The sequence below is a fragment of the Pseudophryne corroboree genome, chromosome 11 (genome assembly GCF_028390025.1).
Source record: "Pseudophryne corroboree isolate aPseCor3 chromosome 11, aPseCor3.hap2, whole genome shotgun sequence".
Classification (NCBI taxonomy): domain Eukaryota; kingdom Metazoa; phylum Chordata; class Amphibia; order Anura; family Myobatrachidae; genus Pseudophryne; species Pseudophryne corroboree.
Genome location: NC_086454.1, coordinates 23285345 through 23301324, shown reverse-complemented (window position 1 = coordinate 23301324; position 15980 = coordinate 23285345). Strand labels below are relative to the sequence as shown.

General features: G+C 44.8%; 1 protein-coding gene across 3 annotated transcripts in view; it reads left to right on the top strand.

Moving 5' to 3' along the window:
- NELL1 (neural EGFL like 1) overlaps positions 1-15980 on the top strand; it is a 1344875-nt gene that overhangs the window by 1211764 nt on the left and 117131 nt on the right. For 2 of the 3 annotated variants that reach the window (XM_063946373.1, XM_063946374.1), the window contains one exon: positions 12082-12222. The exons of the other annotated variant lie outside the window; for it this stretch is intronic. In XM_063946373.1, the coding sequence (XP_063802443.1) occupies positions 12082-12222 (141 nt within the window). The remainder of the gene's footprint in view (positions 1-12081; positions 12223-15980) is intronic. 3 annotated transcript variants of the gene reach the window in all.

Sequence of the window (15980 nt, the reverse complement as noted above, 5' to 3'; positions counted from 1 at the left end):
TCTCTGACCCAGAAGACTGAGGCCTAAGCTGGAAATATAGCTTGCAGCTCTCCTTGAAACAAAAGAACTGCGAGCGATCTCCAGAAAAACGATCCGGGAGATTTACTTTTGGCTCCATAACCCCTGAAGGTACTGCTGCTGCGGGAGCTCCGCCAGCGGCCTGCGAGGTGTGCATTTTAATGGACAAATCATTAAATTGTTGAGTCAGGACCTGCACCTGATCGACCACCTGTTGCAAAGTATTTTGAGGGGTATGCTCCATATTCCCACAAAATTTCAACAGGAGTATTGGGCTGCTGAATATGTTATGCACACCAGTGCCAGCAGGAATGTACTGGTGTCTGAACGGTGAGGGATGCGAAACAAATGAACTCACAGACAGACTGGGGAATATGACATTACATACACAGAAGGTGATAGGGTAATAAAATAAACACAAAGTTAACAGAGAAGCCCAAAGGCTAAGAAACTGAGTGTCTCCCTAGTATTAGGAATGCTCAGATGGAAAGAAGCAAGATGTAGTGATTTAATACGTAGAGAACCCGAAATGCTGTTGCTAAGGGCAACAGCAAAACCCTAAAGGGTTACCAACGGGTGTGGCAGTAAACTCCTTGGTCAGAGATGGAATAATAGACACAAAAAGAGTCTCCACAATCCTAGTCCTCACTTGCAGTGCACTGGTTCAGCTTACTGCCACTAAACTGACACCTGAACACCTTGCACAGTGAGAAAGGATTTTGGCAGGCAAGTCTGAGAATACAGCCGCAAACTTGCTAGGTTCACAGAGTAGCAAAAGAACCCCAGCAGGTTAAACGACTGACTCCAGTCTTACTGCTAGGTCTGGATTGGCAGAGTGTAATACCAAATCCCAAGGCCTATTTGCAGTAAGCAACAAACAAATACAAAGTTTACACAGTACTAGCTAGCTTTCAGGAACTGACTAACCAACAAAGATTCAGCAGCATCTGCCTAACCTGAGAAGAGGGTTTATATAGCAGGTGCTGTCCACGCCCCACTCAGACCTCACAGACTGTGAGCACAAAAACCAGCACCGGATCCCCTGCCGTGCACAGAGCCTGTAACCACTGCACAGCAAAAGACCCGAACCGGAGTATCAGCTACGCTCAGGTTACTCCACTAGCACTTGTCTCCCGGTTGCCATGACGACGTGGCAGCACAGAGCAGGAGACCCTAACAGACTGTAGGAGGGCTCAGTGATCATGTATAGGTGTAGAACATTCCCTTCCCCATTACAGCGTGTAACAGTGACTGTAGGAGGAGCTCAGTGATCATGTATAGGTGTAGAACATTCCCTTCCCCATTACAGTGTGTAACAGTGACTGTAGGAGGGCTCAGTGATCATGTATAGATGTAGAACATTCCCTTTCCCATTACAGTGTGTAACAGTGACTGTAGGAGACTTCAGTGATCATGTATAGATGTAGAACATTCCCTTCCCCATTACAGTGTGTAACAGTGACTGTAGGAGGAGCTCAGTGATCATGTATAGGTGTAGAACAGGGCTGGCCAAACCAGTCCTCGAGATGTACCAACAGTACACATTTTCCAGATCACCTAGCTGGTGCACAGGTGTAGTCATTACTAATTAAGATGTGCTGCATTCATTCCTAACTGACAATTCTACAGGTCTCCAGGAGGCCTGGAAAACATGAACTGTTGGTAGATCTCGAGGACCGGTTTGGCCAGCCCTGGTGTAGAACATTCCCTTCCCCATTACAGCGTGTAACAGTGACTGTAGGAGGGCTCAGTGATCATGTATAGGTGTAGAACATTCCCTTCCCCATTACAGTGTGTAATAGTTACTGTAGGAGCAGCTCAGTGATCATGTATAGGTGTAGAACATTCCCTTCCCCGTTACAGTGTGTAACAGTGACTGTAGGAGAAGCTCAGTGATCATGTATAGGTGTAGAACATTCCCTTCCCCATTACAGTGTGTAACAGTTACTGTAGGAGGGCTCAGTGATCATGTATAGATGTAGAACATTCCCTTCCCCATTACAGTATGTAACAGTGACTGTAGGAGTGCTCAGTGATCATGTATAGGTGTAGTACATTCCCTTCCCCATTACAGTGTGTAATAGTTACTGTAGGAGGAGCTCAGTGATCATGTATAGGTGTAGAACATTCCCTTCCCCGTTACAGTGTGTAACAGTGACTGTAGGAGGAGCTCAGTGATCATGTATAGGTGTAGAACATTCCCTTCCCCGTTAGTGTGTAACAGTGACTGTAGGAGAAGCTCAGTGATCATGTATAGGTGTAGAACATTCCCTTCCCCATTACAGTGTGTAACAGTGACTGTAGGAGGGCTTAGTGATCATGTATAGGTGTAGAACATTCCCTTCCCCATTACAGTGTGTAACAGTTACTGTAGGAGGGCTCAGTGATCATGTATAGGTGTAGAACATTCCCTTTCCCATTACAGTGTGTAACAGTGACTGTAGGAGGGCTCAGTGATCATGTATAGGTGTAGAACATTCCCTTCCCCGTTACAGTGTGTAACAGTGACTGTAGGAGGGCTCAGTGATCATGTATAGATGTAGAACATTCCCTCTTCCCCATTACAGTGTGTAACAGTGACTGTGTTATGCACACCAGTGCCAGCAGGAATGTACTGGTGTCTGAACGGTGAGGGATGCGAAACAAATGAACTCACAGACAGACTGGGGAATATGACATTACATACACAGAAGGTGATAGGGTAACAAAATAAACACAAAGTGAACAGAGAAGCCCAAAGGCTAAGAAACTGGGTGTCTCCCTAGTATTAGGAATGCTCAGATGGAAAGAAGCAAGATGTAGTGATTTAATACGTAGAGAACCCGAAATGCTGTTGCTAAGGGCAACAGCAAAACCCTAAAGGGTTACCAACGGGTGTGGCAGTAAACTCCTTGGTCAGAGATGGAATAATAGACACAAAAATAGTCTCCACAATCCTAGTCCTCACTTGCAGTGCACTGGTTCAGCTTACTGCCACTAAACTGACACCTGAACACCTTGCACAGTGAGAAAGGATTTTGGCAGGCAAGTCTGAGAATACAGCCGCAAACTTGCTAGGTTCACAGAGTAGCAAAAGAACCCCAGCAGGTTAAACGACTGACTCCAGTCTTACTGCTAGGTCTGGATTGGCAGAGTGTAATACCAAATCCCAAGGCCTATTTGCAGTAAGCAACAAACAAATACAAAGTTTACACAGTACTAGCTAGCTTTCAGGAACTGACTAACCAACAAAGATTCAGCAGCATCTGCCTAACCTGAGAAGAGGGTTTATATAGCAGGTGCTGTCCACGCCCCACTCAGACCTCACAGACTGTGAGCACAAAAACCAGCACCGGATCCCCTGCCGTGCACAGAGCCTGTAACCACTGCACAGCAAAAGACCCGAACCGGAGTATCAGCTACGCTCAGGTTACTCCGCTAGCACTTGTCTCCCGGTTGCCATGACGACGTGGCAGCACAGAGCAGGAGACCCTAACAGACTGTAGGAGGGCTCAGTGATCATGTATAGGTGTAGAACATTCCCTTCCCCATTACAGCGTGTAACAGTGACTGTAGGAGGAGCTCAGTGATCATGTATAGGTGTAGAACATTCCCTTCCCCATTACAGTGTGTAACAGTGACTGTAGGAGGGCTCAGTGATCATGTATAGATGTAGAACATTCCCTTTCCCATTACAGTGTGTAACAGTGACTGTAGGAGACTTCAGTGATCATGTATAGATGTAGAACATTCCCTTCCCCATTACAGTGTGTAACAGTGACTGTAGGAGGAGCTCAGTGATCATGTATAGGTGTAGAACATTCCCTTCCCCATTACAGTGTGTAACAGTGACTGTAGGAGGAGCTCAGTGATCATGTATAGATGTAGAACATTCCCTTCCACATTACAGCGTGTAACAGTGACTGTAGGAGGGCTCAGTGATCATGTATAGGTGTAGAACATTCCCTTCCCCATTACAGTGTGTAACAGTGACTGTAGGAGGGCTCAGTGATCATGTATAGGTGTAGAACATTCCCTTCCCCATTACAGTGTGTAACAGTTACTGTAGGAGGGCTCAGTGATCATGTATAGATGTAGAACATTCCCTTCCCCATTACAGTATGTAACAGTGACTGTAGGAGTGCTCAGTGATCATGTATAGGTGTAGAACATTCCCTTCCCCATTACAGTGTGTAACAGTGACTATAGGAGGAGCTCAGTGATCATGTATAGGTGTAGAACATTCCCTTCCCCATTACAGCGTGTAACAGTGACTGTAGGAGGGCTCAGTGATCATGTATAGGTGTAGTACATTCCCTTCCCCATTACAGTGTGTAACAGTGACTGTAGGAGACTTCAGTGATCATGTATAGATGTAGAACATTCCCTTCCCCATTGCAGCGTGTAACAGTGACTGTAGGAGGAGCTCAGTGATCATGTATAGGTGTAGAACATTCCCTTCCCCATTACAGTGTGTAACAGTGACTGTAGGAGAAGCTCAGTGATCATGTATAGATGTAGAACATTCCCTTCCCCATTACAGTGTGTAACAGTGACTGTAGGAGGAGCTCAGTGATCATGTATAGATGTAGAACATTCCCTTCCCCATTACAGTGTGTAACAGTGACTGTAGGAGGAGCTCAGTGATCATGTATAGGTGTAGAACATTCCCTTCCCCATTACAGTGTGTAATAGTTACTGTAGGAGCAGCTCAGTGATCATGTATAGGTGTAGAACATTCCCTTCCCCGTTACAGTGTGTAACAGTGACTGTAGGAGAAGCTCAGTGATCATGTATAGGTGTAGAACATTCCCTTCCCCGTTACAGTGTGTAACAGTGACTGTAGGAGAAGCTCAGTGATCATGTATAGATGTAGAACATTCACTTTCCCATTACAGTGTGTAACAGTGACTGTAGGAGACTTCAGTGATCATGTATAGATGTAGAACATTCCCTTCCCCATTACAGTGTGTAACAGTGACTGTAGGAGGGCTCAGTGATCATGTATAGGTGTAGAACATTCCCTTCCCCATTACAGTGTGTAATAGTTACTGTAGGAGCAGCTCAGTGATCATGTATAGGTGTAGAACATTCCCTTCCCCGTTACAGTGTGTAACAGTGACTGTAGGAGGGCTCAGTGATCATGTATAGATGTAGAACATTCCCTTCCCCATTACAGTATGTAACAGTGACTGTAGGAGTGCTCAGTGATCATGTATAGGTGTAGAACATTCCCTTCCCCATTACAGTGTGTAACAGTGACTGTAGGAGCAGCTCAGTGATCATGTATAGGTGTAGAACATTCCCTTCCCCATTACAGCGTGTAACAGTGACTGTAGGAGGGCTCAGTGATCATGTATAGGTGTAGAACATTCCCTTCCCCATTACAGTGTGTAATAGTTACTGTAGGAGGAGCTCAGTGATCATGTATAGGTGTAGAACATTCCCTTCCCCGTTACAGTGTGTAACAGTGACTGTAGGAGAAGCTCAGTGATCATGTATAGGTGTAGAACATTCCCTTCCCCATTACAGTGTGTAACAGTGACTGTAGGAGGAGCTCAGTGATCATTTATAGGTGTAGAACATTCCCTTCCCCATTACAGTGTGTAACAGTGACTGTAGGAGGAGCTCAGTGATCATGTATAGATGTAGAACATTCCCTTCCCCATTACAGTGTGTAACAGTGACTGTAGGAGTGCTCAGTGATCATGTATAGGTGTAGAACATTCCCTTCCCCATTACAGTGTGTAACAGTGACTGTAGGAGGGCTCAGTGATCATGTATAGGTGTAGAACATTCCCTTCCCCATTACAGTGTGTAACAGTGACTGTAGGAGGAGCTCAGTGATCATGTATAGATGTAGAACATTCCCTTCCCCATTACAGTGTGTAACAGTGACTGTAGGAGGGCTCAGTGATCATGTATAGGTGTAGAACATTCCCTTCCCCATTACAGTGTGTAATAGTTACTGTAGGAGGAGCTCAGTGATCATGTATAGATGTAGAACATTCCCTTCCCCGTTACAGTGTGTAACAGTGACTGTAGGAGGGCTCAGTGATCATGTATAGGTGTAGAACATTCCCTTCCCCTTTACAGTGTGTAACAGTGACTGTAGGAGGAGCTCAGTGATCATGTATAGGTGTAGAACATTCCCTTCCCCATTAGTGTGTAACAGTGACTGTATGAGACTACAGGGATCATGTATAGATGTAGAACATTCCCTTCCCCATTACAGTGTGTAACAGTGACTGTAGGAGGAGCTCAGTGATCATGTATAGGTGTAGAACATTCCCTTCCCCATTACAGTGTTTAATAGTTACTGTAGGAGGAGCTCAGTGATCATGTATAGGTGTAGAACATTCCCTTCCCCATTACAGCGTGTAACAGTGACTGTAGGAGGAGCTCAGTGATCATGTATAGGTGTAGAACATTCCCTTCCCCATTACAGTGTGTAACAGTGACTGTAGGAGGGCTCAGTGATCATGTATAGATGTAGAACATTCCCTTTCCCATTACAGTGTGTAACAGTGACTGTAGGAGACTTCAGTGATCATGTATAGATGTAGAACATTCCCTTCCCCATTACAGTGTGTAACAGTGACTGTAGGAGGAGCTCAGTGATCATGTATAGGTGTAGAACATTCCCTTCCCCATTACAGTGTGTAACAGTTACTGTAGGAGGGCTCAGTGATCATGTATAGATGTAGAACATTCCCTTCCCCATTACAGTATGTAACAGTGACTGTAGGAGTGCTCAGTGATCATGTATAGGTGTAGAACATTCCCTTCCCCATTACAGTGTGTAACAGTGACTATAGGAGGAGCTCAGTGATCATGTATAGGTGTAGAACATTCCCTTCCCCATTACAGTGTTTAATAGTTACTGTAGGAGGAGCTCAGTGATCATGTATAGGTGTAGAACATTCCCTTCCCCATTTCAGTGTGTAACAGTGACTGTAGGAGGGCTCAGTGTTCATGTACAGATGTAGAACATTCCTTTCCCCATTACAGTGTGTAACAGTGACTGTATGAGACTTCAGTGATAATGTATAGATGTAGGACATTCCCTTTCCCATTACAGTGTGTAACAGTGCTCCTAACAGTGACTGTAGGAGGGCTCAGTGATCATGTATAGGTGTAGAACATTCCCTTCTCCATTACAGTGTGTAACAGTGACTGTAGGAGGGCTCATTGGGGGTCATTCCGAGTTGTTCGCTCGCAAGCTGCTTTTAGCAGCTTTGCACATGCTAAGCCGCCGCCTACTGGGAGTGAATCTTAGCTTTGCAAAATTGCGAACGAAAGATTCGCAATATTGCGATAAGACATCTCTGTGCAGTTTCTGAGTAACTCGAGACTTACTCGGCATCTGCGATCAGTTCAGTGCTTGTCGTTCCTGGTTTGACGTCACAAACACACCCAGAGTTCGCCCAGACACTCCTCCGTTTCTCCAGCCACTCCCGCGTTTTTCCCAGAAACGGTAGCGTTTTTTCGCACACACCCATAAAACGGCCAGTTTCCGCCCAGAAACACCCACTTTCTGTCAATCACATTACGATCACCAGAACGAAGAAAAAACCGTGAGTAAAATTCCTAACTGCATAGCAAATTTACTTGGCGCAGTCGCAGTGCGGACATTGCGCATGCGCACTAAGCGGAAAATCGCTGCGATGCGAAGAAATTTACTGAGCGAACAACTCGGAATGACCCCCGTTGTTCATGTATAGGTGTAGAACATTCCCTTCCCCGTTACAGTGTGTAACAGTGACTGTAGGAGGGCTTAATGATCATGTATAGGTGTAGAACATTCCCTTTCCCATTACAGTGTGTAACAGTGACTGTAGGAGGGCTCAGTGATCATGTATAGGTGAAGAACATTCCCTTCCCCGTTACAGTGTGTAACAGTGACTGTAGGAGAAGCTCAGTGATCATGTATAGGTGTAGAACATTCCCTTCCCCATTACAGTTTGTAACAGTGACTGTAGGAGGGCTCAGTGATCATGTATAGATGTAGAACATTCCCTTCCCCATTACAGTGTGTAACAGTGACTGTAGGAGGGCTCAGTGATCATGTATAGATGTAGAACATTCCCTTTCCCATTACAGTGTGTAACAGTGACTGTAGGAGACTTCAGTGATCATGTATAGATGTAGAACATTCCCTTCCCCATTACAGTGTGTAACAGTGACTGTAGGAGGAGCTCAGTGATCATGTATAGGTGTAGAACATTCCCTCCCCCATTGCAGTGTGTAACAGTGACTGTAGGAGGGCTCAGTGATCATGTATAGGTGTAGAACATTCCCTTCCCCATTACAGTGTGTAATAGTTACTGTAAGAGAAGCTCAGTGATCATGTATAGGTGTAGAACATTCCCTTCCCCGTTACAGTGTGTAACAGTGACTGTAGGAGAAGCTCAGTGATCATGTATAGGTGTAGAACATTCCCTTCCCCATTACAGTGTGTAACAGTGACTGTAGGAGGGCTCAGTGATCATGTATAGATGTAGAACATTCCCTTCCCCATTACAGTGTGTAACAGTGACTGTAGGAGGGCTCAGTGATCATGTATAGGTGTAGAACATTCCCTTCCCCGTTACAGTGTGTAACAGTGACTGTAGGAGAAGCTCAGTGATCATGTATAGGTGTAGAACATTCCCTTCCCCATTACAGTGTGTAACAGTGACTGTAGGAGGGCTCAGTGATCATGTATAGATGTAGAACATTCCCTTCCCCGTTACAGTGTGTAACAGTGACTGTAGGAGAAGCTCAGTGATCATGTATAGGTGTAGAACATTCCCTTCCCCGTTACAGTGTGTAACAGTGACTGTAGGAGAAGCTCAGTGATCATGTATAGGTGTAGAACATTCCCTTCCCCATTACAGTGTGTAACAGTGACTGTAGGAGGGCTCAGTGATCATGTATAGATGTAGAACATTCCCTTCCCCGTTACAGTGTGTAACAGTGACTGTAGGAGAAGCTCAGTGATCATGTATAGGTGTAGAACATTCCCTTCCCCATTACAGTGTGTAACAGTGACTGTAGGAGGGCTCAGTGATCATGTATAGGTGTAGAACATTCCCTTCCCCATTACAGTGTGTAACAGTGACTGTAGGAGGGCTCAGTGATCATGTATAGGTGTAGAACATTCCCTTCCCCGTTACAGCGTGTAACAGTGACTGTAGGTGGAGCTCAGTGTTAGCATGTATAGATGTAGAACATTCCCTTCCCCGTTACAGTGTGTAACAGTGACTGTAGGAGACTTCAGTGATCATGTATAGATGTAGAACATTCCCTTTCCCATTACAGTGTGTAACAGTGACTGTAGGAGGAGCTCAGTGATCATGTATAGGTGTAGAACATTCCCTTCCCCATTACAGTGTGTAACAGTGACTGTAGGAGGAGCTCAGTGATCATGTATAGATGTAGAACATTCCCTTCCCCATTACAGTGTGTAACAGTGACTGTAGGAGGAGCTCAGTGATCATGTATAGATGTAGAACATTCCCTTTCCCATTACAGTGTGTAACAGTGACTGTAGGAGTCTTCAGTGATCATGTATAGGTGTAGAACATTCCCTTTCCCATTACAGTGTGTAACAGTGACTGTAGGAGGAGCTCAATGATCATGTATAGGTGTAGAACATTCCCTTCCCCATTACAGTGTGTAATAGTTACTGTAGGAGGAGCTCAGTGATCATGTATAGATGTGGAACATTCCCTTCCCCATTACAGTGTGTAACAGTGACTGTAGGAGGAGCTCAGTGATCATGTATAGGTGTAGAACATTCCCTTCCCCATTACAGTGTGTAACAGTGACTGTAGGAGGGGCTCAGTGATCATGTATAGGTGTAGAACATTCCCTTTCCCATTACAGTGTGTAACAGTGACTGTAGGAGTCTTCAGTGATCATGTATAGATGTAGAACATTCCCTTCCCCGTTACAGTGTGTAACAGTGACTGTAGGATGAGCTCAGTGATCATGTATAGGTGTAGAACATTCCCTTCCCCATTACAGTGTGTAATAGTTACTGTAGGAGGAGCTCAGTGATCATGTATAGGTGTAGAACATTCCCTTCCCCATTACAGTGTGTAACAGTGACTGTAGGAGGGCTCAGTGATCATGTATAGGTGTAGAACATTCCCTTCCCCATTACAGTGTGTAACAGTGACTGTAGGAGGGCTCAGTGATCATGTATAGGTGTAGAACATTCCCTTCCCCATTACAGTGTGTAACAGTGATTGAAGCCAGAGCAAAGTGATCATGTATAGGTGTAAACATTCCCTTCCCCATTACAGTGTGTAACAGTGCTGCTAACAGTGACCTTGTATATATGGTTTCCCCCTCACTATTACCCTCTGCAGCAGCGCTCTTAGCAGTTTCTGTAGCAGGAGCTCAGCCTATATTCATGACATTTTCACCAAAAGCTCTTATTATTTATCTTCTTTCTTAGCGCTTTCTGGATTTGGGCTTTCAGGAGCCCCTTGATAGATGTATATTACAGAGATTTATACAATACTAACATAAGACTGGCTGATAAGGTGACAAAATCAGGCCCTCACCATTGTAGCTGAGCTACAGATATACATGTCACTGGTGGTGGGTGCAGCTAATAAGGCTATTCCACTTGTCCACAAATTTCCCTTGACCCTCCCTCCAGTCTCAGTGCATGTCCTCCTGTGAAGAATGTTCCCCTCCTGGACCTTGGTAAACCCTTGTCTATGGTTCCCAAACTTTTTTGAGTCATGGCACACTAGAGTATCAGAATTTTTTCATGGCACCCCTAGGCCAAAAGTTTCTTACTGAGAAATTTTGAAAAAATTTTTTTTTATGTAAAAGGTTCAGTTATGTGGTGAGGGACAAGATGTGCTTCTGTTTGTCCATATATTTTATAATTGGCAACCACCAGCGCTGGTTATGCCTATTGCATTGACCATAAATAATTAGAATTATCATCAATTTCAATTACCATCAATCCAAGGCACTCCAGGGTGCCACGGCACACCGTTTGAGAACCACTGGTATATGTGAACGTTTCTATCATGTCCCCCCTTTCCCTTCTCTGCTCCAAACTATACATATTAAGATATTTTAGTCTTTCCGGGTAAGTTTTGTGATGTAGGCCATGCACCATTGTAGTTGCCCTTCCTTGTACGTTCCTTAATGTATTTATATCCTTCTGGAGATATGGTCTCCAGAACTGGACACAGTAAGGTACCAATGACTTATACAGTGGCATTATTACTTCTTTCTTTCTGCTGCTGATTCCTCTCCCAATGCAGCCAAGCATCTGTCCTGCCTTCCTCACTGCTTACCTGCCTTTACTGTATGTCACCTGAAATAGTGACTCCTAGATCCCTTTCCTCCTCAGTAGTTCCCATTATAGTAAGAGATGAGCGGGTTCGTATTTAACAGAATTAACTGCAGTTCGGTTTTATCCTGATTTTTATTATTGGCTATCCAAAACACGTGACATCCGTGATCCAATAAGATGCCGTTTTGAGATCCGAGTAAAACCGAACCCGCTCATCTCTAATTATAGTGCCATTAATACAATATGTAGCCTTTGGGCTTTTGAGACCCAAGTGCATGATTTTGCATTTTTTGGCATTAAACTGTAATTGCCACGTTCTTGCCCATTCATCTAGTCTACCTAGAACCTCATTCAGTTGCTTTACCCCTCCTTGTATGTCTATCGTGTACCCTAACAAATGATTGATAATCTAGGTAGATTATTTTACATTGGTTCTCAAACTCTGTCCTCAGGACCCCACACAGGTCACGTTTTCCAGGTCACCCGGCAGGTGCACTGTGTTTCACCAACTGTCACATTTTAAAAATCCACAGGTGAACTAGAAAACATGAACTGCGTGGGGTCTTGAAGCCTGAGTTTGAGAACCTGTGGATTAGAGGAATGGTCAAGACCTATAACAGTAATAACTGGCACCATGGTTTAGCTAGCCAATGCCTCTAATCACTGGTATCTCTGTGGGGTCAGCTGCTGGGTGAGGGGCGACTGGGAATTGCTTTGCTGTTTGCAGTGTGGAAGGAAATTAATTTGCGGCTGGCTTGTGTTTTTCTCTGAGGCAGATATTGATGAGTGTGCAGAGGGAATCATTGAGTGTCACAACCACTCCCGCTGTGCTAACCTCCCAGGGTGGTACTACTGTGAGTGCAGAAGCGGCTTTCATGACAATGGGACCTACTCCATGTCTGGGGAGTCCTGTGTTGGTAAGAAGACCTCACTCTCCTATCTTCTGTCTGCATGATAACCTACATTGATAAGCCATTGTGTCCTCTCCTACCAGTGTCCATCCATCAACCTGTAATTGCTCACTCTCTATACATAGAACCAATCTTACATTCCTGTCACAGTACAAGGCAGCCATTTTGTGCCCTGATGCATTGTGGTTATGCAGCCATAGGAAATACTGACATCAGATTAATATGTACTCAACCCACAAAATGGCCGACAATCAGCGTGTGTGAGCAACAGGTTTAGAGCAGTGATAGCCAATGAGGATAGTGTGTTGCTTGTCAATGGCCATATAATTGCATAGTATATACAGTATGATGCCATTCTAGCTGTATCATTTTACAGACAGGTGTGGAAATGTTATGAAACGTCTGCCCTTTTATCTATATTATTCTGGAACATGACTTCTCCTAAAAATGACATTTTGTGTGCTCTGCTGTCTGTTGAAGACGAGGTTACGCCCATGGCTGCGATTACAGTGTAGAACCCAGCAATAAATGATCTGTTACCAGCGAGTATTTCGCCACAGTTCCGTTGGAGTGTGAGTCATGTCTATTTCCATCATGGAAGTAATAATGCGCGGCTGCAGGAGTGTTGAGTGATATATGTGTAGTTGCTGTAGTGTTGTAGTAATGCGCGCATGTGGTGGGTGTGTCTAGGCGGAAGGTAATTATGTCACTGGGGTGCCCTTTAATAGTGTATAATGCTTTGTGGCGTAAAGTAGAGATGTCGGCGGAGTCTAGTGTTTTGGTTTTGTTTTGGTTTTGCACAACCACCCTCAAGTGATTTGGGTTAGGAAATTCAGATTTAAAATCCGAAATTTGGGGTTTGGATTTCTTGAAAATGGATAATAACAGCTAAAAGCATGCAATTTTTATAATCCAAAACACAAAATTCAGATTTAAAATCCAAAATGCGTAAAGATCTGAACCGAGACTCACTTTAGTTTGGATCCGCAAAGTTTGTGTGGGTTCGGATTTCTGAAGAACTGAACCGCACATCTCTCGCGTCAAGGGTACAATTAATAGGTACAATAGTTTGTGCTTTATGTGCCGAGGTTGCAGACGACCGGTTTGCATTCAGTAACCTAGTTTAGTAGCAGCATGGTTCCGAGGGCTGGAAAGAATGGCGGAGCACTCTCTCACTAGATGCCGTGCAGGGAGACCCTCTCCTGATTTTTACCAAAGTCTTTTTAGAGTTCCCACGTTTCTGAAATAAAAAGCTTGACCCCCCCCATGTAACGTTTCTTGAGCCCCTACCACAATAGTCTCTTTCGGTGCCCAGTAAGGTAAACTGGTCTTATAAAGGCTGATTTGTCATAGATTCATTAGTATGAGTTCCAAATTTCTATTGACAAATGGGTCCTACAAACCTTGAGTTGCATGAGACCCCTAAGGTTCCTCACGTGTAGGTGACAGACCGTGCGCTAATTGTCTCCCTGCAGCAGATGACCTGATCATTAAAGCCATTTGGAAGAATAGGATTACCTTCCAAAATTCTTCCCACAGATCAGATAACCACGTAATGTCTTACAGGATGAAAGAAAGCCTCCTAAGAAATATTTACAATAAACCCAGGTCTAAATGTGATGGAAAAATGGGGGACGTTGCTACTGTAAATCATTTTCTCGTGATATCTTTCATGCTTTATTGGGTTATAACAAGACAATTCCTATATAATTAGTCTGTAAAATAATGTCGGAATGTTAATAATGTTTCCAGCCCTGACAGCCTTATTACTTGTAGGTTAGTCACTGTCTAATGGATGACTTGGCAGTATGTATCCTATGGTGGAAACGGTCAGATAGCGAGTTAGTTGACATCAGAGGAGCCAGGAGCCAGAGCGTTACTAGAGATTGAATATAGAGATTTAAAACAAAAACCTGCTTTTTAAACCAATTATAAAACTATACTAACTTCTCAAGCGTTAGACACTGTATATACTGTAACAAGGTTACAGCAAGGTGAGCAGGTTACAGCTGATCCAATATCTAGGGTCCTGTTTAAGTATGGCCACGTTGTATGTAATTTTTTTCTGTTCCCATGGTAACTGTGAAATCAAACACTGTAATATTTGCTATTTGAATTGTCTTAAAAATCTGGAGAAATATTTTAAAATGAGGCCATTGAAGCTCAAACTACTTTGACCATGGTTGAACCCACACATTTCATAGTTTTATAAAGCCAGTGAGTTGTGAAATTATACTACCACGTTTTTGAGTTCTTCAAACCAGATTGCTTTATCGTAATTTCAGCCTGGGTAGAATAGTTTGAAACCCCTCTCAAATCATTAATGCTTCCCAGCTTTTGGGAGTTCTTTCTATTAATGTCATTGGATCCATATTTTCCCTGGCTGCTAGGAGCATTCCGCTGGCTCTTAGGTTTGTGTGACTGAATTTTACTGTTTTTTTCCTACCATTTTTTTTATAAAATATATCTGGATTCTAATTTTAATCTGATTTCAAATATACAAGAATTTGCATAATGCCATCAAAAATGTAAAATGATTGTTTTAAATATTTATATAAACCTGTCCCTGCTCGTCCCTTTTATCCATACTGCCATTTGTCCCATCCCTGCTCCTCTCTCTCCATACTGCCACCTCTCCCATCCCTGCTCCTCTCTCTCCATACTGCTACCTCTCCCATCCCTGCTCCTCCCTCTTATCCATACTGCTACCTCTCCCATCCCTGCTCCTCCCTCTTATCCATACTGCCACCTCTCCCATCCCTGCTCCTCTCTCTTATCCATACTGCCACCTCTCCCATCCCTGCTCCTCTCTCTCCATACTGCCATCTATCCCATCCCTGCTCCTCTCTCTTATCCATACTGCTACCTCTCCCATCCCTGCTCCTCCCTCTTATCCATACTGCCACCTCTCCCATCCCTGCTCCTCTCTCTTATCCATACTGCCACCTCTCCCATCCCTGCCCCTCTCTCTCCATACTGCCATCTATCCCATCCCTGCTCCTCTCTCTTATCCATACTGCCACCTCTCCCATCCCTGCTCCTCCCTCTTATCCATACTGCTACCTCTCCCATCCCTGCTCCTCCCTCTTATCCATACTGCCACCTCTCCCATCCCTGCTCCTCCCTCTTATCCATACTGCCACCTCTCCCATCCCTGCTCCTCCCTCTTATCCATACTGCCACCTCTCCCATCCCTGCTCCTCCCTCTTATCCATACTGCCACCTCTCCCATTCCTGCTCCTCCCTCTTATCCATACTGCCACCTCTCCCATCCCTGCTCCTCTCTCTCCATACTGCCACCTTTCCCATCCCTGCTCCACTCTCTCCATACTGCCACCTCTCCCATCCCTGCTCCTCCGTCTTATCCATACTGCCACCTCTCCCATCCCTGCTCCTCCGTCTTATCCATACTGCCACCTCTCCCATCCCTGCTCCTTCGTCTTATCCATACTGCCACCTCTCCCATCCCTGCTCCTCCGTCTTATCCATACTGCCACCTCTCCCATCCCTGCTCCTCCGTCTTATCCATACTGCCACCTCTCCCATCCCTGCTCCTCCGTCTTATCCAAACTGCCACCTCTCCCATCCCTGCTCCCTCCGTCTTATCCATACTGCCACCTCTCCCATCCCTGCTCCTCCCTCTCCATACTGCCACTTCTCCCATCCCTGCTCCTCCCTCTCCATACTGCCACCTCTCCCATCCCTGCTCCTCTTTCTCCATACTGCCACCTCTCCCATCCCTGCTCCTCCCTCTCCATACTGCC